We start from the raw sequence: 24,788 nt of genomic DNA on the forward strand, positions 1-24,788 counted from the left end.
GGAACGAGAAATAGCGGGCGAAATCGCACTCAGTCATTTTCACGGGAGCAAGAAGGAAGGGGTTGAGGATTTTGGATTATAGGACATTTTATGTTAAATACGGAAATAATTTTTTATGAAGTTGAAAATTTACAATTTCAGTAGAGTAAGTTTGCAATTACAGTAAACTTTAAATAAAAAAATTGTTAATAGAATACCAATATTCCTATATATTCTAAAGATGATTTTTACAAATTGAAAAAATGTTAACTTGTTCCACCAAAGGTCTTGAATTGGTTTGATATTGATGTTATTTAGGCTGTATTGACATTGTTACATTTCTAAATAAAAAAAACAGTAGTGTTTTATTTACATTTTATTTAAAACCAGTATCAAATACAATCCAGTGTGCATAACCATTATTGGTCCATTTAGAAATGAGCACAAAAATACAACTCAAATTACAAGAAAATAAATATTTTACACAGTATTTAACATTACAAATAAATAACTAGTTGAAACTCTTCATCCCTTCTTACATGTATAAAATAAATATTTCTCAAGATATTGAGGTTAAACAAGAAACTTACAGAAAACATTTTGTTCCTTGAAATTCAGAACATAAACACTAAATGCAGATTAAATGCAATGATAAAGGGTTTCGTATTATTCACCTCATATTTTTTATATGGTTATTTCTTTAATAAAATTAACTATAAACGCCTACATTTGTCAATTTGCCATAAAAGTTTATTACTTTGAAAAATTATTCCTGTATTTATTAGGGTAATAATATTTTGTTATTCAAAATGTTATTAGCATAATAAATTCTGAAGAATTAAGTATTTGTTACAGTATGGAGATTCACTTCTTTGAACTCTATTTAGTTCAAAATAGTTTAAAAAAATTAATTGCACTGATAAATATGATATTCATCATATATTTTGAAACAATTTTATTTCTGCTGTAGAATTATTTAATATTTTGCATTTAGCAAAAGAAAATTTATTTTTTGTTGCAAAATATTACTTTTCTGATCAAATTATCCCAAAATTTATCAAGGTAATATTTTGATATTAAAAAAAAAAAAAAAATCCTCAGGTTTAAAAGTGTAAAGTTATAAAGTTAAGAAGCATTTTTTAGTCTTTTTAAAATTAAACATATAAATTAGAATTATTCTTTCTTTGTTATTCTCATTTATTTAAAATGTTATCTGATCAATTTCTGATCTTTTTTTTCATGTAACTGCTATGTAGATTTTATCAGTGTTAAAAACATTTATTTTCATTATGATTATTGATTTAAAAGAAACTTCAATTTTACAATTAATTTATTATTTTTATTTTTTATAAAATTAATGTAAAATGTGTATTAAAAAATTTAATTTTAGAAAATATTGGCTAGATAATTTTATATATTCAGTTGCATTTAGGAAAAAAATGTTAGTTATTATAACTTAGAACATTTCAAGTTCAGTTAATTTTGTATGTCTCTAAGTTTTATTTAAAATGTTTTCTGTTAAATAGCAAACTAATAATGTTAAATTTAAAAATATTATGAACTAAACCTAATATGTTTGAAATTGCTATTGTCTAGCTTTTTGAAAAATAAAAATTCTACATAGAATTTCACATAGCTATTGATCATTACCTTACATAAATTTTAGCATTAGTNGGAGTATTTCTTTCCTTTCTGATGAACAAGAAAAGTATCTTTAGAATATAATTCTCATAAAAAAATTTTTTTGCTTTAGTATTTTTTTCAGCTATTTTATTGTTTCAACTCTTTCCTTACTCTGTTTTTTAAGTTTAAAATCTATAAATATGAAGATGAAGAGTTTTGGTTATACCTATTTTGAATAATGTTATTATAATGCTTTTTTAAATTTATTGTTGTGATTTTGTTGGAGAAAATAGCAACTTCGTTAAGTCATGAAAAATTCTTGGAATTAGTCATGAATTTGAAAATCTAAAATGTAGCAGATACCCTGTATTTTGTTATTCAAAATGTTATTAGCATAATAAATTCTGAAGAATTAAGTATTTGTTACAGTATGGAGATTCACTTCTTTGAACTCTATTTAGTTCAAAATAGTTTAAAAAAATTAATTGCACTGATAAATATGATATTCATCATATATTTTGAAACAATTTTATTTCTGAAATGTTAGTTATTATAACTTAGAACATTTCAAGTTCAGTTAATTTTGTATGTCTCTAAGTTTTATTTAAAATGTTTTCTCTTAAATAGCAAACTGATAATGTTAAATTTAAAAATATTATGAACTAAACCTAATATGTTTGAAATTGCTATTGTCTAGCTTTTTGAAAAATAAAAATTCTACATAGCTATTGATCATTACTTTACATAAATTTTAGCATTAGTATAATCTATTTTTCATACGAAAAGAATTTCTATTTGTTTACAGATGTTTAATTATCTGCTAACTATTTTTTAAACTAATTAAATATTTTGTTTGTTCGATTCTTAAGACTTGTTTGTAAAATTTATGAAATTATTAAAACTAATCAAATTAATTATTAATTTGATTCATATAATTGATATTTGAAAAAAACTAAGACTTATGAATGGACCCCTATCCTTTTATATTCTTTTCACCCATCACTATTTTATTAGTTAAACTTTAAAATGTTCGAATATTTTGTTACATTCGAAGAGGAAATTTACTATTAGAACACCTAAAAATAGTGCATAAAACATGCAAGATATTTATGTGTTCATTTAAATCAACTTGGTGTAGTGAATATTTCCTCTAAAATATGCTTAAGAAACTTACATTATTTTCTTTTCATATAAAAATTATCCAGCAGGGTATAAAATTCCTACATTTCATGGAATTGAGAAAAATTCCACTGTATATCGCTGAAATTCCATTAGGCTGTTTTCTGTCAATCGTGTAACTTTAAAATACAGTAAACTCTCTTTAAGACGGAATCAATAAGTACAAAAAAAAAATTCTATTTTAGACAGTTATCTGTTTTAAGCAAATACATTTTTACGAAATATAAAGATTAGGATGCTTATCACTCTAAAATAATAACTATTTATAAAACTTGAAAATAAACTGTAAAATAGAAACTATAAAAAAGAATAATTTTAATCTTTCTTATTATTAAATTAAACAATTTAATTCCAATTTATATAGGGTATAAGTAATGTTTCCATTTAGGAGAATAAGCTCATAATCAATGTGTTTTCAACACATCTTATTGTTGCACTGAGTTTAACAGTTAGACATTGTAATATGTATATTATGAACAATTTTTTGTCATTTCAAGCCACTTAACATCTTTTTAAGTGTATAGTTAACTTTTTTTGTTCCCATCAACTAAGTGTAGAATATCATTGGATTTCTGTTTTACTTGTCTTCCTATTCATTACAATTGTATTGCTGAATAAATGCACTTACCCAAATATTCAATTGATCAGCACAGTTTGCATCATCAGTGTTTTAAATAAATAAACATTCATGTAAAATAAAGATTATGGCACAAATCGGAGAAACGTTTCTGTCAGTGATTAAATTTCAAAACTTCTATATCAAATTTAGATTTCGCCCTTTGGGGATTAGTCAGGACCGTTTTTATTCCATTATTTTCCCGGATTAAGAATTTGTTTTGCACAGTGTCCGTCTTAGACAGAGTTTACTGTATAAGAGTTATTTAAACCAAGTTTAAGTTCAGTCATTTTATTTGCTAAGTGTACATCAACTGCAATTTCGCTTTATAAATTTATTCAGTTAAAAAATGGACTGAACTGGTTGGTTATTGAAAAAGTATTTAAAAAAGGCAGGAGAATTTTGTTGGCAGAATTAGCATAAATGTTTTTTTATTTTCTCATTATTGTTTTGCTTGTTGTTGTTTTTCAATGTAAAGTGATGTAAATATGAAATATAAATCAGGATTTTACAATAAAAACTTAGTTTGAAATTAGGAATTAAAATTATTTAAAATTTTCCTCTTCTCTTAGGGAAAGTCAAATTATAAAACAATTGTGAAAAATGAGACTAGATTACTCTTATTGCTGCATACCAATTTAATATTCTGGAATATACAGCCATAGGTTCAAACCTTCTGCAATTACAAACAAACTTTACTTTCAAACTTTGGTTGAGAACTGATAAATTAAGTTGAAATTCTAGAACGATTTTTACATTAGGAATCTAATACTGATAGTTTTCATTGTAAAAAATACTATATTTTTCGTTACAAAAGTAATCATATTTAATAAAACAAGAAAATTCAAATTTAGTATCTTGTCCCAAATTGTAAGCAATCATAGTTAGATGCAAAGATTGTGTAAAATCCTAAATTTTGTTTTAGAGTTTTTTATCGATACTTTTAGATTAATATTTGAAATAGAAAACTTATTTTCATGCTTTAATAATCTGCTCTAAATGACACTATGGCAATAAGTTCAAATTTCAATGAATATTGGCTTAATTTTTGTTCTTGGAGTTTTAATGGTCCCCTCTACTATTTTCCTTAAATGCATGCCAATATTCATATCATTTGTTCTACATGCACTTACGCATTTCATTTTCTACAGGCCTAAGTAAAAATAAATAAATAAAATAAAAAATAGCATTATGCTATTAACTGTTTTAGAAAATGATTTAATGCTCAGAATTTTTTTTCTTTTCTTGAGAGTAAGAATAACCTTAAAGAGTAAGAATAATTGTTTATTCTCTTTTGAAGGAATAGAAATTTGGCTTTTATTTTTATACAAACATAAAGGAGTCAAAACTAGCTCAATATTATTTTTTTCCGTTTAAATTGGTGTCCAACAGTTTTAATTAAATAACTCTTTGAATTTTTGCTTGACTTGTTTCATTGTTTACCTTTAATCTAACTGCTAACTAATGCAAAATATAATAATGTCCTCCTGTATACTCTATGCTCCATAATTTTTTTCCTATAAAACATCTAAAAATCGATTGAGCAATTTTTAAAATCAAATGCCTCAAACTGAAAATTCTTTTGGTGACTCTTTTCTATTCTATTGAATAGAAATAGAAAGTTGGCTTTTTTTTTATACAAACATAAAGGAGTCAAAACTAGCTCAATATTATTATTTTTTTCCGTTTAAATTGGTGTCCGACAGTTTTAATTAAATAACTCTTTGAATTTTTGCTTGACTTGTTTCATTGTTTACTTTTAATCTAACTGCTAAGTAATGTAAAATATAATAATGTCCTCCTGTATACTGTATGCTCCATAATTTTTTTCCTATAAAACATCTAAAAATCGATTGAGCAATTTTTAAAATCAAATGCCTCAAACTGAAAATTCTTTTGGTGACTCTTTTCTATTCTATTTTTATTTAAATTTATGGATGTTTTTTTTTCCGTAATTACTATCCCAAATTTATATTCACAATAAATAAAAATTACATCTTAAGTGATGTATAATGATACTATTGCAATATCCACCTAGGATGCCAACTACTATAGAATTTTAATTTCTATCAGGAAAAGATAAGTTTAATTTATTTTTTTCTATTGTTGAAAGGAACTTTTTTTGTTTGATGATAAATCTCAAAGCAACCTCTCCAACACCCTGTTTATCTATATTATTTATATTTAATTTATTATTTGTATTATGTAACTTATGAAACATCATTTAAATAGATTTTAAATTTCAATATCATTATTTAAGTACTATTCTGTTTGCTTCTTAATATCAAAGCAACCTTTGAGATGCCATGTTTATCTCGATAAACTTAATGCTTATTTTAAAAAAATTAACTTTATGCCGAATCATTTATGTTATTTATTTTGCATTTAAATATCTTCCATGTCGTGAAATATTATTCTGTTCAGTAATTAATTTCCAAGCAACCTTTTTGATACTTAGTTTCTCTTAACTGAAGCTTATTTTATCAATTTGTAATGAAATATTTCACTTATAATGTTATCATTTAAATGATTACTTGTGCATTTCAATTGCACATTGAAAAAGTATTATTCTATTTGGATATTATTTTAAAACAACTTTCACAATAATCTGTTTATCTCAAATAGTTAAAGCTTATTTTATCAGTTGGAAAAATATATCTTGTGAAATTTCATTTAAATGTTAAAATTTGCATTTCTGTATTTGCAATGAAAAAGTAATAACTCCATTTAGTTATTAATTTCAAAACAACTTTTTAGAAAATCTGTCAATGTCATTAAAATTGGAACTTATTACAATTTGGAAGAAATGTAAATTCACAAGGCTCCCACGGGTCGGAGAAAACCTGGAATTGTCAGGGAATTTTATTTTGACTCTTAAAAGCATGGAGTAGTGAGGGAAAATTGAATTTTTTTACAGAAACCTGGAAAATTCCTACGTCATACTTGGAAAATAACCCGTCTTAGAATTGTCAGTAGCCGTAATCAGTTATTGAGATTAGATTTAAATTATTTATAATTTACAACAAATAATTTTACAATTATTTGTTATAAAACTTCCACATTTTAATGAATGTTTCCATCCTCATTCAACGATATTTTCTTTGCTCACATAATATAATATTTGATATTATTAATAAAAAATTACATGGTATGAGTAAGATATGATCTGGATTTACATTGTAGTTTCCTACAATACCTTCTTGAAAAGTCGGAGACTTTTTTTTTATTCTGAAATTAACTGGGAACTATTATTCATAGAAAATTATATTTAGAATTATTTATTTTGCATTTCAATGTAACTGCAAAAAATTATCTTGGCTATTACAGAAAAATATTTCCGTGAGTGTTGAAAAACGTCATTAGAAGTTGACATCCCTGTATCCATAATTAATAAAAAAGAAGAAAAAAAATCATTAATACCATGATTGATTTTGTTTCTTGTCAAAAAATATTACTATAAATGTTTCTGTCATTTAAATGTTATAGCTGTTAACAATATCATATAAAAAAGCAATCTTTCTATGTTTCTAAAAGCACATTAAATTACCTCTTCCCATCTCACCGTTTGCAAAATACTGGGAATAAAGAGTTGTATATCTAAACCTTTTTTCTTGTGGCAGTGCTAACTACTGGAAGGTTTCTTTATTTTTGAGTTTTTCAACATTGAAGAGTAACATGTATAGTTAGATATAATACACTTCATGCAAATGGATTTATGAGTGAATTAATTAAAAAATATATTGACACGTGTACCCTTCTGTTGCTGAAATTGGATGCCATAGCAATTATCAAGCACTCTATTAACTTTCAATTTAAAAAATACTGCGTTCTCTCTTTACCAGAAAAATTACATCTCTACAAAAATGGATAGATATATATTTATTGTGATTGGTTTCCTTTTTATTAAAAAAAAATCCTCTTGGTATTTTAAAATATGTTACACTGGTTGGTAAAGTTAAAGAGCAATGTTTAGCAAGAACTGATAGCTTGGGCAAACTGAAATTTTTATTATTTTGCATGACTAACACCATCTTTTTCTACATTGTTCAATCAATGGAATTATATTTTTTTATAATTAAAATATAATATTTCAATTTTAACTCAGATTGAATCAATCTTATTTGGTTTGGTCTTATAGTTGTATTTCTTCTAACCTGAATGAGATGTTTTATACATTGTCTAAAGATTACTTCATTAATTAATTGAAGATCTTTATGCAATATAATGATAAGCCATATTTTCAAATTGTTCAGAAATAGGGTATTTTTTTGAAAAATATTACAACTTCTATGTAGTCCACAGGTCCCTAGACATCATATTCTTTGAAAGTATTTTTATTCCTGTTTTCAAATGTCTCCTTTTGAATATTTGCAACCAATTTTTCTTCTTACTGTCAAGAATTTAATTTTTTTCTTCTTATATCTTATCTAAAATATCAAAACTTTTCTGTCATATGTGTAGATTTTAAACATATTTTTAAAAAAAATAAGGTTTGAATAAAAATTTCACAGATCTATTGCTTCTTGGGAGATTCTTATTTTCAAATTTTCCAAAAGAAAAAAGAAAGAACTTATTTTAAAATGCAAAGAATGTTTTTTTCCCCTTAATAACTACAGGGAAATATTCTGATCAAAGATAATTGATAAAATATTAAGGACTCAATTTAGAAGATAAATGGTAAAATTTCAATTTAAAAGGAGTGTTCTCCTGAAATATTAACTTTACAAAACTATTTTTAACCATGTGTAATTTTATTTATTCCTACTTGGATTGTATGAGGCATCATTTCTGCTAAAACATTTGTCTATTTTTACCAACCTGTGTAATATTCATATTTTTTTTTTTTTATCAAATAATGGTGTGTTAAAATAATATATGTCAAATTTTTAAGCTCAAACTAACCATAAATTAAAACACCTGTTAAGCACGTTTCCAGATTATCGTCAATAGTCCTCACTCTCCCAATCTCTCGTGTATGTGGGGGTGGGTCTTTCATGTGTTGGAATGTTTGAAGTGTTACTGTCCTCCCATACATCACCATTGTGATAATTATATGGAACAGGATATAAAGTTTTCTCTGCATTCTTCTGAATGAGTTGCTGATCATTCAAGCACCTGAATCTCTCCTCCAAGTCGGCTAACCTCTGCATTGTCATTTGCAATTCTCTGAGCATTTGATTCGAGGAGTCCTCCATCTCTAATTGTTTGTTCTCACTTAATTCCAAACACTCCTTTAGTTCCAGATTTTCCATCTGGATCTCATACAGTGATTGTTTTATACCACTAAGCTGTTCCTCTAACTGCAAAGCATTTTCAGCTGACAGTTTGAGCTGTTGTTCCTTGTCATTCAATAGCACCTCGAACCTGAGCAGTCTGTCTTCATTTTCTTTCAGCTTGTCCATCAGAGGGTTTGCATACACTTCTTGATTCTCATAAACGTGGTCTTCCGGTGTTTCGTTACCAGCTACATTGTTACTAAACGTTGATTTGAAACTGTAACTTTGGCTGGGGCTTTCCCCAGTGCTTGTTTCCATCTTTTTACACAAGTCGTCAATGCAGTGGTCAATGTCTTCCAAATAGCCGTACACTGTTCTGTTCAATTCATGCTTGTTCATGATCTCGCTGCAGTGTCTGTCTTTCAACTGTGCATGAAGATCTTTGATCATGTCCTGACAAGACATAAGGGTAGCGTGGTAACCAACTAACTGGGAATGAATGTCTGGATCTTCGTAAGTTTTACGCAGAGCCACAGCATCTATGTCTTCTGTATATGGAGGGGATGGATTTCTTTTGTTTGAATGTCGCCTTGAATGTCTCACTGGATGTTTTGTTGGTGTTTGTTTAACAACTAGCCCATTTTCTAGAATTGGCTTCTTTTGACCTATAAATAAAAGTAATATAATTAGCTAGTACTGATAGTTAAGTTTAGATACTTTTAACTGTTTACCTGGGAATTTTCCAATTGCAATAATTACAAACTTTTAAGGGGATAAGGCATCAAATTCAAAATTTTTTTTTAAATTTTAAAGGCAAATTTTTTAAAAATGTTAATGTCTTTTATTTCCATAATAAATTTATTGTTACAGAATGACTTAAAGAAAATTTGTTTATGCTTGTGGTTCTTGTGATTAATACTATTGTTTCCATGATAAATTTGTTGTTATTGAATGACTTGAAGAAAGTTCGTTTATGCTTTTTTAAGCACCATGCCTAAGAAATGATAACAACAAACAATACCCCTGTTAGAAACATTTTCTGATTCAGATTTGGAGAAAGTAGATTTTTGATGCAGAGAGCATGTTTGTAGAATATTGTTACTCTTGGTAATATTAGAGCAGATGAAGTGAAAAACTAAATTCCAGAGCCAAGTTCGTGTAAAAAAACTAATAAGCGCAATAATTAAGTCGAATACAAAGGGAAAATTTAATGAGCCAATAGAATTGGACAAAGCTGGAAACAATTTTGCAAAAAATGTCTTGATTGAGTGAATTGAGCTATTCGTGACACATTTCATAAACTATTCCAGGGGAATACGTAGAATATCTCGTCATAGTATGCTTTATTAAAGTTAAAACCTCTAAATCGTATTTTGTTCTGAACAAAGATGTAGTGATAGTGAGTACCATCAGTAAAAAAACTCTCCAAAAAAAGGAACATTGTTAAAAACATGCTTAAAGCATTTTTTCTCTCTATTTTTTTTGCTTTTAAATACTTTTTAGAAGTTAATTGAGTAAATTTGATGTTATTTTGTTTATTTAGTTATCAAATGGTTAATTTTATCAGAGATTCTTTTTGTTATAAACCGTCACAAACTTACATAATATTTAGAGGTCTATCAGACTATCTGTTTAAAAGTTATGCTATGTATATAATTCATTTCTCTGCTTCTTGTTCTTAACTTTTAATAAGGTAACTGAAGGTAATTTAAAATAGTATAAATTACATAGTAGTATTATATATTAAAATAGTTCTTATGAATTCATTTTCTGTCTACAATTTTTTCTCAAGCTATTAAACTGATCAGCGCTGCGAATAGTTTATTTGGCGAAAGTTAATTATTTCATTTCTGGTTTTAATTCATGTATCTTCATGCAGTATTAACATAAATGTCACTTGATTACGTTTTAAAGCATTAAAAAAAAAATCTTAGAAGCATTTTCATATCAAACTTGTTTGCTTTTCTACAAAACGTATCAAAAATTTCATTTAAATATTTGAAACTATCAAACAAACGTTTCCTTCCAAGATTACATCTCAGAAATATTTGATACCATGCGCAAGTTGTATTTTTTGTTTTTAGAATGTCAAAAGTATAAATGGAATGTTTTTGTGTTGCATGGAACGAGATATTCATCTTTCACTTGATTTTAATGAAATCCCTTATAAGTTAATTTATTAGAGTATTTAAAATAAAGTTCTACTCACAAGAAATATTCCTTTGGAAGACATCAATGAGCTGACGATTAAAATGAATGGATTTCTCTAATTTTTTCTGCATCAGGAAATTCAATCGAATATACTCAGAGAGATCGTAAAGAATTGATTCTGAGTTTTCAACCTAAGGAAAACAAAATAATAGAATTATTTTCTATCTTCTAATTCATAAGTCCCTGTCATAAGTTAAAAGATATATTTATAAGAAATGAAACAAGTGTTTCTAATGTCTACTAATAATATCTGTATCCATTCTGTATCTTCTAATAATATCCATTCTGTACCTAATTTCAAGCAAGTTTTCTTACTCAAGGAGTTGTTTGATATTATATGCTTTGTAAAAGTGTATTCATTAAAAATTACACTCCTTTTTGAACTCTTCTAATACCATTAAGTTATACTAGTTATATATTATACTAATCCATGATCCGTCTACCACTGAGGATATTTCACGTCAACACTGTGGTTAGTGCCAGCCATCTCTGGGATTCGAACCTGGTTCACCTCAATGGAAGGCGAACGTTCTATCCCCTGAGCCATTGCGACTCATGCTAGTTATATAGGTCAATCAGAGTAAAATTTAGGCGCATGTTACCTACAAACATTAACAAAGTCTGCCCTAATAAAGAGAATTAATATGGATCCCTGCCAAAAGGTTTACATAGCTGCAAACTCTACTAGATTTTCCAGTAGACTACTGGATTTTGCCAATTTCTCCTAGTTTACTGGTTTGGTTAAAAAAAAAAAAAAAAAAAAAAAAAAACCCTATTGAAATAGCATTTTTGCACAGATTATTGCTTACTTGAATATTTAAATACGTATAGATAATCAAGCGAGCATTATGGAAACAATTTAAAACTTTTTTTGTTCTATAAGGTTCAGTCTGCTTTATTCAGAACTCTTTCTTAAATTAGTTAAAATGTCTTTTAACTATCTTTGATGAATTAAATGTCTATTACTAATTAAAATTATGAGTAAAAATAGTACATATCATTTCAAGTTCATTTAATGTCGATCATAACTGGAAAATATTGCAGTTTTTCTATTTGATGACCATAAAAATCCCTAAAATTCCCTATTTGTAAAAAGTGTTGTACATTATGCAATAATTATCACGAAATTTATATTATTTCATTAAATATACTGGATTTTTTACTATCCATGCTGGTAGCTATGGATTTATTCTTTAAAAAATTTATAAGAAAGTTATGAATACATTTGTTCTAATTAACAGATATTCACATACTAAATGCCAATCTTAATAATTGAAGGTTTGACTTCAAATATGCTAATAAATCAAAATGTCAACTTTCTGAATAAACATGCTTTTCTTGGATTGTTTCGAAAAAATTTAGTCTGCAGGGCAGTTGAAGTTTGGACCCCTTAATGTTAAGTTCACTTTTTTACCAAAGAGAATTAAAGATTTTTTGCACACTGTTATAAAACTACATCTAAAGGTAATTCCGTGCAAAAAATAAATGGTTGAAAAAGTTTAATTTTAAAATATAAAAATTTTTTACGTCATTTTAAATTGTGTAATTTTGAATGGCAAAATATACAAAATTTGACGAAATTGATAAAGTAGTTTCTGAATTAATTTTTTTTTAAAAATATATTTTTAAATTTTTGTTCCTCAAGGATAATTAAACAAATTTTTGCTCAAATTTCATATTTTGTCATTTAAAATTACATAGATGAAAAATTGTAGTGATGTAAAAGTCTACAAATTTTGAGGTTACAAAATTTAAAGGTAAAATATGTGTATTTTTGACGTAAAACTAATGTTTTACGTCAAAAAACTAATGCTGGATGAGTATGATGTGTATACAAAATATTGGCTTTTCAAGTGTTCATTTCCTTAGCAAATTTTAACTTTAGATTTGATTTTACGACTGCAAAATAAATAGTTCTTACCTTTTCTTCAGATGAAAGAATAACATTCATTTGGTTCCTTACATCGCAGAGGTTATTTATTTCGTCTGTTAACTGAAAATTAGCTTCTTCAAACATTCGCAGATAATTTTTTAACTTCTCCAGCCAACGTTTCACCTTGTTCGCTGAAAGAAAAAACAGAAAATGAGTACTAAACACATAGCGTTCAGTTTATGGGATCAACTCCCTTGAACTTAAAATAAATCGAAAAATAAAATACCGATGTACAGTGTTCAAAACAAAAAACAGACCACCAGAATTGAAGAAATTTTTTATCTACTGATCGGATTTTCACGTTTTAGGACTCAATCTAAATGGTCTGCCGGGGTGGCGTCCATATGCGGCCGGGATAACCTGGTTGGTAGGGCGTTTAGCCCATGTCTAAGAGGTTGTGAGTTCGGTCCCCAGCGGCGGAAGACTTCCCGTGTAGTAAATGATTACTGGTGCACGTTAAAGAAGTCGGCTAGAGCCGTGGTGGCTCAGGGGTTAGAGCGTTTGCCTTTCAATGAGGTGAACCTGGTTCAAATCCCAGCGATATCTAGCAGTTACCAATTCCGCTCCGATCACAGTGCTGACATAATGGATTAGAGTCCCCTAGCCGTCAGGCTAACCGTGGGAGGTTTTCCTATCCATGTAACGCAGATACGGGTTAGTTCCATCGAAAAATCCTCCACGAAGGCAACTTTCTCCCGATACTTGATCCAGGAGTTTCCTTGTCTTCTTGATTAGGTTCACAGTTGCAAGGCTACGGAGTTGAGCATTAGTGTTCATAAACCCAAAATGCAAAGACTGTTATGCAAAAAAAAAAAAAAAAAAAAAGCAGTCTCGTCACAAAGTCCTCCATGTTCCCATAGAAATACTTCTTGGAGTACTGAATTGGATATTTATCCTTCTCTTGTTCAAGTCAAAATTACGATTTGTGGATGTATGAATAGGTTCACCCTATAAACGGGCTATGACGTGTGTGTGGCTGACGTCGTATTCTTGGCCATAGATGGAGTTACTGAAAAACATGAAACGCACCACCTGCCTTAAATTCGCTTGGTTTCACCGATCAGGCTTGCTGGCAAGTAGCATAAGAAACAACAGCAACCTCCAAATATGACTTAGTTAGTGCAGACGATATTTTAAGTTGGGAAATCAGATACAAAAACGTACTTTCTATGAATAAATATATCTTTTTTCCAACGGATTCAGATTTTTTACCCCCAAAATATAGGGTGTATAGCCGCAGTCTGGGAAACATGGTCTCCATAGTTTGAACTCCTTAATGTTAATTTTATATTTTGCATATTTCGCCATATCTCGAGAACTTTTTAAGCGAATTGTAAAATTTTAGCACACATTTATAAAATTCGTTTATCCAAATATAATTCCATGCAAAAAAAATAATAATAACTTTTAATTCATATTTATTTATTTTTTTAAAAATAGTTGAAAATATTTTGAATTGTAAAATATACAATTTTGTACATTATTTTAAAGAAGATAATTTTTTTGATGAAAATTTTTGCCTTTTTATTGAAAATTTTTGCACACTATAAAATTCGTTTATCCAAATATAATTCCATGCAAAAAATAGCTTTTAATAAATATTTATTAGTATTTTATTTAAAAAATATTTGGAATTATAAAGTATACAATTTGTACATCATTTTAAAAAATGTAATTCTTTTTGGCGAAATTTGAGCGAAATCGGTTTTTAAAGCAGCCGTAGTTTTAAAATCCACTTCGTTCAAATTTTGTATTTTTCCAAATAAAATTACATTTTTAAAATGATGTAAAAAATTGTATACCTTACAATTCAAAATATTTTCTACAATTATAAAATGATAAATATTTGCTTGCATAAAATAATGGATAAACTAATTTTATAACTGTATACAAAAGTTTTTCGAGATATGACGAAACACGCAAAAAATAAAACTAACATTAAGGTGTCCAAACTTTTGACCTCTCTCCTGGTTAAACTATGGGGACCATACTTCCATGCTGCTACCCACTATATTTTGTGGGTTAGAAATCCGAATCCGTCGAAAAAAGTATGTTTATTCAGAGAAAGTACTTTTTTTTGTATCTGATTTCGTAACTTAAAATATCGTTTGCTTTAATTAATTAGCATTAAGGTCACCTCCCGTAGCAATAAGTTCTAGAACGTGAAGATTAGATCGAAAGTTTTTCAGGGTGGTCCGTTTATTTTTTGACGCACTGTACATTACTTTAATTTATAATCTAAATAAACCCTGACTTTTTTCGATCAAAGGTTTGCTTAACTTATGTAAAAATACAGTTATTAAAATATGCCACCTTCATTTTTATGAATAACTGATCTTTTTAAATTTTTTCTAGCATTCATTTTTCAATAAATATATTTTTATGTAAATAAATTCATATTTAAAAACTGTATTAATTATTTTAGTTTTATAGAGTTTTAAGCATGTGCTCTTGTGGGTTAAAAATTAATTAATCGTGATAATAATGTTCTTTTAAATATATTTACCAGTCTTTTTTGTTGCTACATGTATTACACGATGCCTACTTCTCCTAGAATCACATCTGCTTTGAGGACAAACAACCTTTCGCTTGTGTTGTTCATCAGAAACGTAAGTTGTCGAATAATCTGAAGACAAACTTGTCTCTTCAATACCAAAACCCATTCTTTGTCTGGACAATGTTGTATCTGGCTCTGACCAAATGTCCGAATCAGATGAAAGAAAAATTCCTCCTTTCATTTCGATATTTCCAACAGGTATAAGGTCCATCATATCGATGGAACGGACACATCGGTTGTTGACCATCCCACTACTTTCGTCTGATGCACCCCTCTCAGATTGCTCATAGGACATGAGGACAGAATCGCTGAAACTTCCGAAACTGACTGACCGTTCTATGACGTTGCTGGAGTTTTCTCTGGTGTTGATGCTGCCATCAGAACCGTAGTTTTCAGTGATCTTCAGCCCTCTGGGAAAAGGCGGTGACACTACGGATGGTCTTGATCTTTTTTTCAGTTTTGTGGCTTCGCTGGACGTGTTGTTGCCTTGGGTCACTTCGCGGTCGTTCAACAGTAAGATTATTTCATCGCTGTCAGAACTGGCTCCTTGGATCGATACCTAAAAGTGAGATGAGAATTAATTTTATAAAAGAAACTAAGATCGTTACCGAAAAGTTATAAAAATGTTTTTAAGATAACGAGGAATATGTCATTTAATTTTATGTTTTAACTTTATAAAGAAAAATGATTTTAATAATTTAAAAATTCTGCGAGGAATATAGAGCTACTTAAAAAAGTATCTGATAATTGCATAGTAGGTAAAAAGAACAAGTAAACATGTTCAAACTAAGAACTGTTTAGGTTAGTAAACAAGTACATAATAAACTGAATCACAAGAAATAAATGCAGGAAAATTCAATGAGAATGCAAGCGTGGTGGAACTTTCGATTAAAAAAAAAATGGTGAAGAAGTAGAGTAAGAAATGAAAATACAACAACAAAAAGATTGAAACACATCAACAGACGCTGAGAAGTATTAAATGATTATAACGGAAGAAAATTCAATGCTTAGAGCTCCGAGAATGTTTTGAATCAGGATTTTGTTCATATCTTGCATGTTTTTAAATTTAAGAGTACATTTAGTTTGACTGCATGCCCTAGGATGCCTAAAAAGAGAACTCTCTTTTAGATAAGAAGGTGGCCCAGGTTTGAAACTCGATGGTACTGCTCTTAGCTTGCATCGACTATAGTGTTGGCGTAAAATGTGTTAAAATACTTTTCCCTGACTAACATTGGAAGTTTTGTGGTTTTCTTCTCCGTTTACTGCAAATGTGGGTTACTTTTACTCAACAATCTTTGAACAAGGAATACACAATCCAATGCTTGATTAACCCCTTAACGATCGGTTGATTTTCAAGAAAACGGTTATAAAAGTGCCTATTTTTTAACCCTGAAAATTATACACGTATTTGATTAGCGCTGACATCTAGTTTAAAATAAACTAACTATCTACGATTACCTTAAAAATATCCTGGTANGGAATGACATTTTGACTTGCAAAATAGCAATTAATTGAAGTTTCTATGTATCTAATTTCAAATAAAAAAAAAATTCTCATGTACGATCTCGTATATCATTATTATTGACATAATGCGCTTCATAAACTAAAAAAGCAGGATTTTCTATCTTTTTTACTTTTAATTTTACGAACTTTTTATTTGCGTGACGGAATGACATTTTGGCAACCAAGCTTTTGGCATGCCGCTTAGAACTCTTAGTTTCTGCGAATTTTGCAGCTATTATTTCTCTGAACTATTTTATACTTTTAGTATAATGTGTAAGCAATGTAAAATGTGAATTTGGAAAAATAACCTCAGGTTGGCTAGCAGTTATTAACATCTATTTGCTGTGACGGAATGACCGTGACGGAATGACAAAAAGTTTAGTAGAAGAAAGCCTTCATTTAAAAAATGTTTTATTAATATGTAAATGATAAACAGAATGTAACAGATAAACAGGATTAATATTTATGTAAGAATTAGTAAAAATTTCAACATTTTGAAAATTAGGTTGTCTCTGAAGAGGTTTTATATCTAACTAGCCAATGCCACATCTTATCTTCGTCCTCAGGAAATTTATGCATTATTAAGACATGTGACGGAATGACGTAAAAGAAGTTACTTTTATTTTATATATTAAACTTAAAATGTTTAAATTTTGTTTCATATGCATATTTTTATCAAAATATTGCAAAAGAAAGATACATTTCTTTTATTTTAAAAGTATTTTTCAAGAAAACAATATGAGCATAAATGTGAACAATTCACTTGTCAGCCATGTGATTACTTTAGAATGCTGCCAGATTCAAAAAATTTAAAATTATCAAAAATGAAACGGCAATATNTCTGGGCAAAAGAAATGAATTAGATTTATTCTTATTGGCGGATTACTACTGAACACTCCAGCCCGGGAATATCACGGGAGCAAGAAATAGGCAGCGAAACCTCACCCCGTCATTTTCACGGGAGCAAGAAGGAAGGGGTTAAAGAGGTCCCTTGTTTTCTGGGTTGTGTCATAAGACTACGGATTTGAACATTCATAGCTTATAAGAATCGCTTATTTAAAGCTGAGCTTGAAATGCTCAAGAAATTTGATAAATATCCTATTTATTTTTGTTGTATGTCCTTCAAACTGTTATGTTTCTACGATTTTTAATCAACAGCTTGAAGAGAACACTAGTTTTTTTTAATTTAGTGAAAACTTTTTACGCGATTTTCTAAATGTGGGTTTGGCTGATGGGGCATGGACAAAAATCTTACACCATATCTTCTCTTACAAATTACACACCAAAAGTTGCAAGTTTAGTTTACTATTTTTCCTTATTATTCCATAAGTGAATTCTTAAAGTTTAAGCACATTCATTCTTTTCATTAATTTTATTGTTTGATTGAAAAAACTTGTGCCTGATATGAATATCCACCAATGAAAATTACGTGAAAGGGGAGGGATTAAAGAGAAGTAAATTTGCACAAACTTTTTCCACATGAGCAAACAATTACCATGAAGAAGTAACAGACACTGCAAGAGCTAAAGGAAAGTTTTCCCTAATATTCGCTCCTGATTGTTATCTATTCTCTTTGCAAAAATAAATAAAAAATAATACAGGAGAAGTCAACAACTTCCTTGAAACGTTCCATTTAAATTCAATTATTAAAAAAAGATATTTAAAAACTTATGAAGACACCGTTTTTGAAGTTTATAAAAATTATTATTTTAAAAACTGTCTTTGATTTCGTTTAAAATTAAGCATGATTCATAACTCAAATTGTCTTAAAGAGAGAGGGAAAAAAACAAGCAATAAAATGCAGACTTACGGAGATTGGAACCATATCCGATGTTTCTCTAATTTGTCCACCGATATTTGTTGTTGAAAGAGAGAAATGATTGCTTTCCTTCAAGTTTTCGGCTGACAAAGATTTATTATTCACGTAATACTCTCTGCATTCGGAATCATAGTAGTTCATATTTTCGTAACTACCAGGACGATCGGACATTTTATAATTATGTGAAGAATTGATATTGGAGTTGTCTTGACACCTGAAATACAATTTGAATTTGCGATTAAAACATGTTCTAGTGCTTCATTGATTGATAAAATACATCGTTTTTCAAATGCTTTCTCTAATTTATAACGAATGTACCAAAAATCATGCTACAAACTTTTAAATAAAAGCACTTCATAAAGGATTGAGAATTGCAAAGCAACTGAAGACCAAAAATATCATTGATTGACTCTTGAAACTGCTCTATATCCCATCACTGTTATGCCATTGTTCACCGACCAGAACTGCGCGGGTTCTACGTGGATGGAAAAAATTCTCAAAACGATCGTGAATCACATGCCTGAAAAATTTACTATGGACCTCGTGGCGACATTCGCCTGCAATACTGCTATAGTAAAATAATTAATGACCAAAATCATAGCATCACGTGGTTCAAAATTCGAGTATCTGTTTAAAGATCTACATATCTAGTACATTACATATCTAGTACACTATTTTCTTGTGACTTATCAGACCTTTTACCTCTTCAACCACTTATCGTTACCTTTCTGGTCATGAATTGCTATGCAATTCACTGTGTCACGGCTATTATTTTTGTGACACCCTATAAATGATATTTTAGATAGTTCTATTGATTTATTTGAAAATCTATTACAAATACAAAAAGCTTTGCGAAGATATTTTTGTTTACAAATTAAGAACTTTTTTTTCTTTTCAAAAATCATCTTTTTTTTGTTGTAATTTCTGGAAGCTATACAGTGTTTAAAATAATGTTTTAAATTGAAATTTGAAGTTTTTGCAGCTGCAACAAACAAAGCGCAGAGTTAATCAGTTATTTTTCTAATCGGCNATATCTAGTACACTATTTTCTTATGACTTATCAGATCTTTTACCTCTTCAACCACTTATCGTTACCTTTCTGGTCATGAATTGCTATGCAATCCACTGTGTCACGGCCATTATTTTTGTGACACCCTATAAATGATATTTTAGATAGTTCTATTGATTTATTTGAAAATCTATTACAAATACAAAAAGCTTTGCGAAGATATTTTTGTTTACAAATTAAGAACTTTTTTTTCTTTTCAAAAATCATCTTTTTTTTGTTGTAATTTCTGGAAGCTATACAGTGTTTAAAATAATGTTTTAAATTGAAATTTGAAGTTTTTGCAGCTGCAACAAACAAAGCGCAGAGTTAATCAGTTATTTTTCTAATCGGCAATTTAAATACTTACTCCTCATCATCTTCAAGAGTAGTCTGTCTTGAGAATTCCATATCGAGTTGGCTATTAGATGATATTCCGTCTGGTGCTACTCGCTCTTTAGCTAAAATTATTAAATTTCACCTTTAATAAAATGTTAGTACACAAATAATTTTACTTGATTAAATGTAAAAGTTATATAGAGCTTCATCTCCAAGATTGTTTATTCAAAGATCGTAAACATTTATTATTCTAGGGACTACTGATTCGATTTGTATTCATTCCAACACACTCAAACGAAATAGAATTTGAATAACGTAAAGACATCATGAATAAAGCACAAATGTTGTGCCGCTGTCCTTTAATATTGTTGTTTTTGCTTTATTCATATGCAGCTCAAAGTACTACAACCTATCCTCATTTGTTAAATAGTATATTTGTTTTTAGAATGGAATTTCAATGAAGGGCGAACCACGTTTTACCACAGCTGAAAAGAAATATTCAATATAAAAAAAAATACTTGTTATATGAATTTTTTGAGCTTAATTACGTTCTTTGTAAATAATAGAAATTATTCTAGCTAAAATAAACTGTTTAATTTTGTATTGTTTAACATCAGTTACTTAATAACCCTGCACCGATGACAAATAAATATTGCTGTCTGTTGCAAATGACTGTGGGGAATCAGAAAAGACTACATCTTTCTTCCCAACTAATATTCTTATATAATTCTTATCTTTTATCTACTGAAATAATTACATAGCTAAATGTTAAAGAAATAAAAGTAAATAAAAAGTAAAATTATTCTTGCTTAAATAAACTGTTTAATTTTGTATTGTTTAATATCAGTTACTTAATAATTCTGCAACGATGACAAATAAATATTGCTGTTTGTTGCAAATAACTGTGGGGAATAAGAGAAGACTACATCTTTCATCCCGACCATATATGGCAACGTTACTTTTAAAGAGTAACGAGTAAAAGTACAAGTATTTTTAAAAAAAGTGACGAGTAAAAAGTAAAAAGTTCTTATTTTAAAAAGTAACGAGTAAAAAGTACAAGTAAAAGTACAAGTACTAAACAAAAAAGTAACGATTTAAAAGTACATTTCTAGGAAGTCGAAAATTCAAAGTAACCTAAAATTTTATTGAATAATATTCTTATGTNTTTCTTCCCAACTAATATTCTTATATAATTCTTATCTTTCATCTACTTAAATAATTACGTAGCTAAATGTTAAAGAGTATAAAATAAAATAAAAAGCAAAATTATTCTTGCTTAAATAAACTGTTTAATTTTGTATTGTTTAATATGAGTTACTTAATAATTCTGCAGCGATGACAAATAAATATTGCTGTTTGTTGCAAATGACTGAAGGGAATAAGAAAAGACTACATCTTTCTTCCCAACTAATATTCTTATATAATTCTTATCTTTCATCTACTTAAATAATTACGTAGCTAAATGTTAAAGAGTATAAAATAAAATAAAAAGCAAAATTATTCTTGCTTAAATAAACTGTTTAATTTTGTATTGTTTAATATCAGTTACTTTATAATTCTGCACCGATGACAAATAAATATTGCTGTTTGTTGCTAATGACTTTAGGGAATAAGAAAAGACTACATCTTTCTTCCCAACTAATATTCTTATATAATTCTCATCTTTTATCTACTGAAATAGGAATTACATAGCTAAATGTTAAAGAGTATAAAAGAAAATAAAAAGTAAAATTATTCTTGCTCAAATAAACTGTTTAATTTTGTATTGTTTAACATCAATTACTTAATAATTCTGCGCAGATGACAAATAAATATTGCTGTTTGTTGCAAATGACTGTCGGGAATAAGAAAAGACTACATATTTCTTCCCAATTAATATTCTTATTTAATGATTTTCTTTTATCGACTTAAATAATTACATAATAAATGTTAAAGAATATAAAGGAAGAGAAAAAGTAAAATTATAACTAATAATAATCCTTTCTTGTTTAATATGCGTTGATACTTTAATTCAATTTTATTTATGTGAGTTTTCAACTTTCGATGACAGCAACATAAATATTTAAATTTCTGTATTAAAACTATCTCAGACAATCAATCATAGTTCTGACATCTTTTGCCTATCAATTTTAAAATATTTTCTTGATATGTTTATTAATTATAGTACTGCCGGTGGACAAATCTAATCATAAATTCTATTTCAGATTTATACATTTTTAAGTGTTATCTTTAATATGCTGTACTTAATTCAATTAAAATTCACTTAATTCAACTATTTTCTTTTTAATTTAACGTTATTGCGTTAACGGAGAAAAATAAAATTGGAAAACAGAATACCTTAAACTTCCAATATCTTTGATCTGGAATCAATATTTTTTTTCAGTTAGTTCTTTTGTCTTTTCAATTCTGAAGAAGCACTGGAGAGAATCTTAATTTATTCATTTAAGGTTTTTTCTTCTTCCTAATATTAAGCACTATTGTCTCATCCTTTCTCATTTTCGAAAAATTGAATTGAATAGAGAAAAATAAAATGTGCCCAAATCAGATTAAAATACAAATCGCATGACTACTAAGAAAAAGAGAGAAAAAAATGACAAATATAATAGACATAGTATATTTTTTAAAAATGTATTATTTATTTATTTTTTGTTATTTTTATTTTATAATTAAATTCATACTGCTACAAATCTAGACCTCAGAAACTAATAAAAATTGTAATAGTTTTAAATACTTTAACGCTCTTTTGCAGTACACATTGCTAAATGATCTATTGAGTTTATAAACTTTGATTTTATTCGAAGCTTATTTATATAAAATTTATGAAATTTTGATCTATATCGTATCGTAATGCATATATAATAGTAACATAATAGATATCGTATATAAAATTAGTTTTAGGGTTTTCATGTATGCTCAAATCCACCCTCTTCACCCTTTACGTCCAAAAGATTTTCATTTGTTTATTTTTATAATAGTTTCTTGTTTTGTTCCTGTGTTTTTGCTTTTTAACATGTCAATTCACCTCTGCCATTTGAAATAAATAAATTTTTATAATCGAAGTTTTGTTCCAATGTTGCTGTAAGTTATGATAAAAATTTAGTGTTGGTATACTCGAATATGATTCCCTCTATTTCAAAAAAGCTTTTGCCAAAACCTTTACTAAATCGCTAATTCGTTTCTAAGATGTTTGAAATAGCAGCATGAGCATCTTGAAATGTATCATTGGATAAAATTTAGCCTCTCCATCTATCAAGACATTTGCATTGTTAAAATTGTGGCTGAACCCTTCCCTCTCTAACTTTGATGACTTTTAGTTCAAAACCATCAGGGTAAGAAAGACATGCTATTAATTTTGTATTAATTTAATGTGCCCTTCGTAACTGAACTAATAGTTCACTAATAAATTGATTTATATGTTGACCCATTAAACTACGAAGCTAATTAGATTATTTTTACGCCATTGTAATCGCAGACTTTTTTCTAATCCAACAAAGGATAGGGCACTCATCGTGCCATGTAGACTAAAGCAAAAAACAACGTGAATGAAAAATAAATGAAAATACGTAAATGGGCATACTAAAAAAGTAGGACCTATAGTAAATCCATTTATACGTTTCATTTGCACTTTATTCACGTTTTTTGCTTTAGATTTATTCTTAATTTAACAAAGGATAGGGAATTTATCGTGCTACGTAGACTAAAGCAAAAAACAACGCGAATTAAGCACAAATGAAAGTACATAAATGGACATACTAAAAACGTAGGATCTATGGTAAATCCATTTATGTACTTTCATTGGTGCTTTATTCATGTTTTTTTTTCTTTAGACTTTTCCATAATTCTTACTTTTGGATTAAGGTTGAAAAACCATCCCCTTATTCTGTGGAACCTAACTACTCAACCAACAATTATTTTGTGCGCGATGATCGTTTACTTCGAATAATTTTCAGATCCTATATAGATACCGTGTTTTTCTTGCGAAGAATCAGTTAATCGCATACGATGTGTGCTTGAATGATTCGTACAAATTGCTAGCATGCTTTGTTTTGTCTGAAGCTTTGTGTTGCTAGTTCATGAAAAAATATGTGAGTCTGTACTTACATAAAATGCTAGTGGGAGTTTTCAGGTGTTTTCCATAATGCTTGATAAGTGACAGAGCAGGAAGATTTTTGGGTGAGATATCTATGTGAAGAAGTTGGTCCAGAAAATCGGTCACTTCCTTCAGCTGTTCCTGTAAAATACTACACACTGCTTGCGAATCATTCACCTGCTGTTGAAGCTCTGCCAACTGTTGCTTATGAATCTGCAATTAAATTTTTATAAGTAAATTCTCATGCACAATAATATTGAACACACATTTTCTGCCATTAAATATTTTATAACCGTCGTTGAACAGCCGACCCAATTTTAAGTTTACGACTACCAGTTCATATTAAGTTGTTTTTGGATTTCTTTTCTCATGCTTTTGATTAATTAGTTTGTTTTAAACGTAGTACCTTTGGAGACTAAGCCATGATAACTCAGTGGTTAAAGGCATTGAACTGCTATTGTGTAAGACTGAGGTTCGATCCTCAGTGGCAGCCTGAAGCCCATTCCATCGATGGGCACCAGCTTGTCTGAGAAGAAAAGGCAGTTTATGCGCAATGCTGATCATATTCCTACACACACTGCTATGCTCACAAAATTTTGGAGCCCTTACCTTCATGGCCCTCTCCCTGTGGCCCACAAAGAACTGTGGCAGGAATGTTTTTACCTTCGGTACCTTGTG

General features: G+C 28.6%; 1 protein-coding gene across 4 annotated transcripts in view; it reads right to left on the minus strand.

The window, feature by feature from the left end:
• Positions 1–340: 340 nt before the first annotated feature.
• The window catches only part of LOC107451053 (putative leucine-rich repeat-containing protein DDB_G0290503), a 224,549-nt gene continuing 200,101 nt past the window's right edge, over positions 341–24,788 (minus strand). For all 4 annotated transcript variants that reach the window (XM_043039812.2, XM_071177657.1, XM_071177658.1 and 1 more), the window contains 8 exons: positions 24,122–24,323; positions 20,052–20,142; positions 18,628–18,850; positions 15,264–15,873; positions 12,746–12,888; positions 10,823–10,955; positions 2,342–9,278; positions 341–1,629 (listed from right to left, as the gene is read on the minus strand). In XM_043039812.2, coding sequence (XP_042895746.1) covers positions 8,341–9,278; positions 10,823–10,955; positions 12,746–12,888; positions 15,264–15,873; positions 18,628–18,850; positions 20,052–20,142; positions 24,122–24,323 — 2,340 coding nt within the window. In that variant the 3' untranslated portion in view covers positions 341–1,629; positions 2,342–8,340. The remainder of the gene's footprint in view (positions 1,630–2,341; positions 9,279–10,822; positions 10,956–12,745; positions 12,889–15,263; positions 15,874–18,627; positions 18,851–20,051; positions 20,143–24,121; positions 24,324–24,788) is intronic.

This window comes from Parasteatoda tepidariorum, chromosome 2 (genome assembly GCF_043381705.1).
Source record: "Parasteatoda tepidariorum isolate YZ-2023 chromosome 2, CAS_Ptep_4.0, whole genome shotgun sequence".
In the NCBI taxonomy this organism is placed as follows: Eukaryota; Metazoa; Arthropoda; class Arachnida; order Araneae; family Theridiidae; genus Parasteatoda; species Parasteatoda tepidariorum.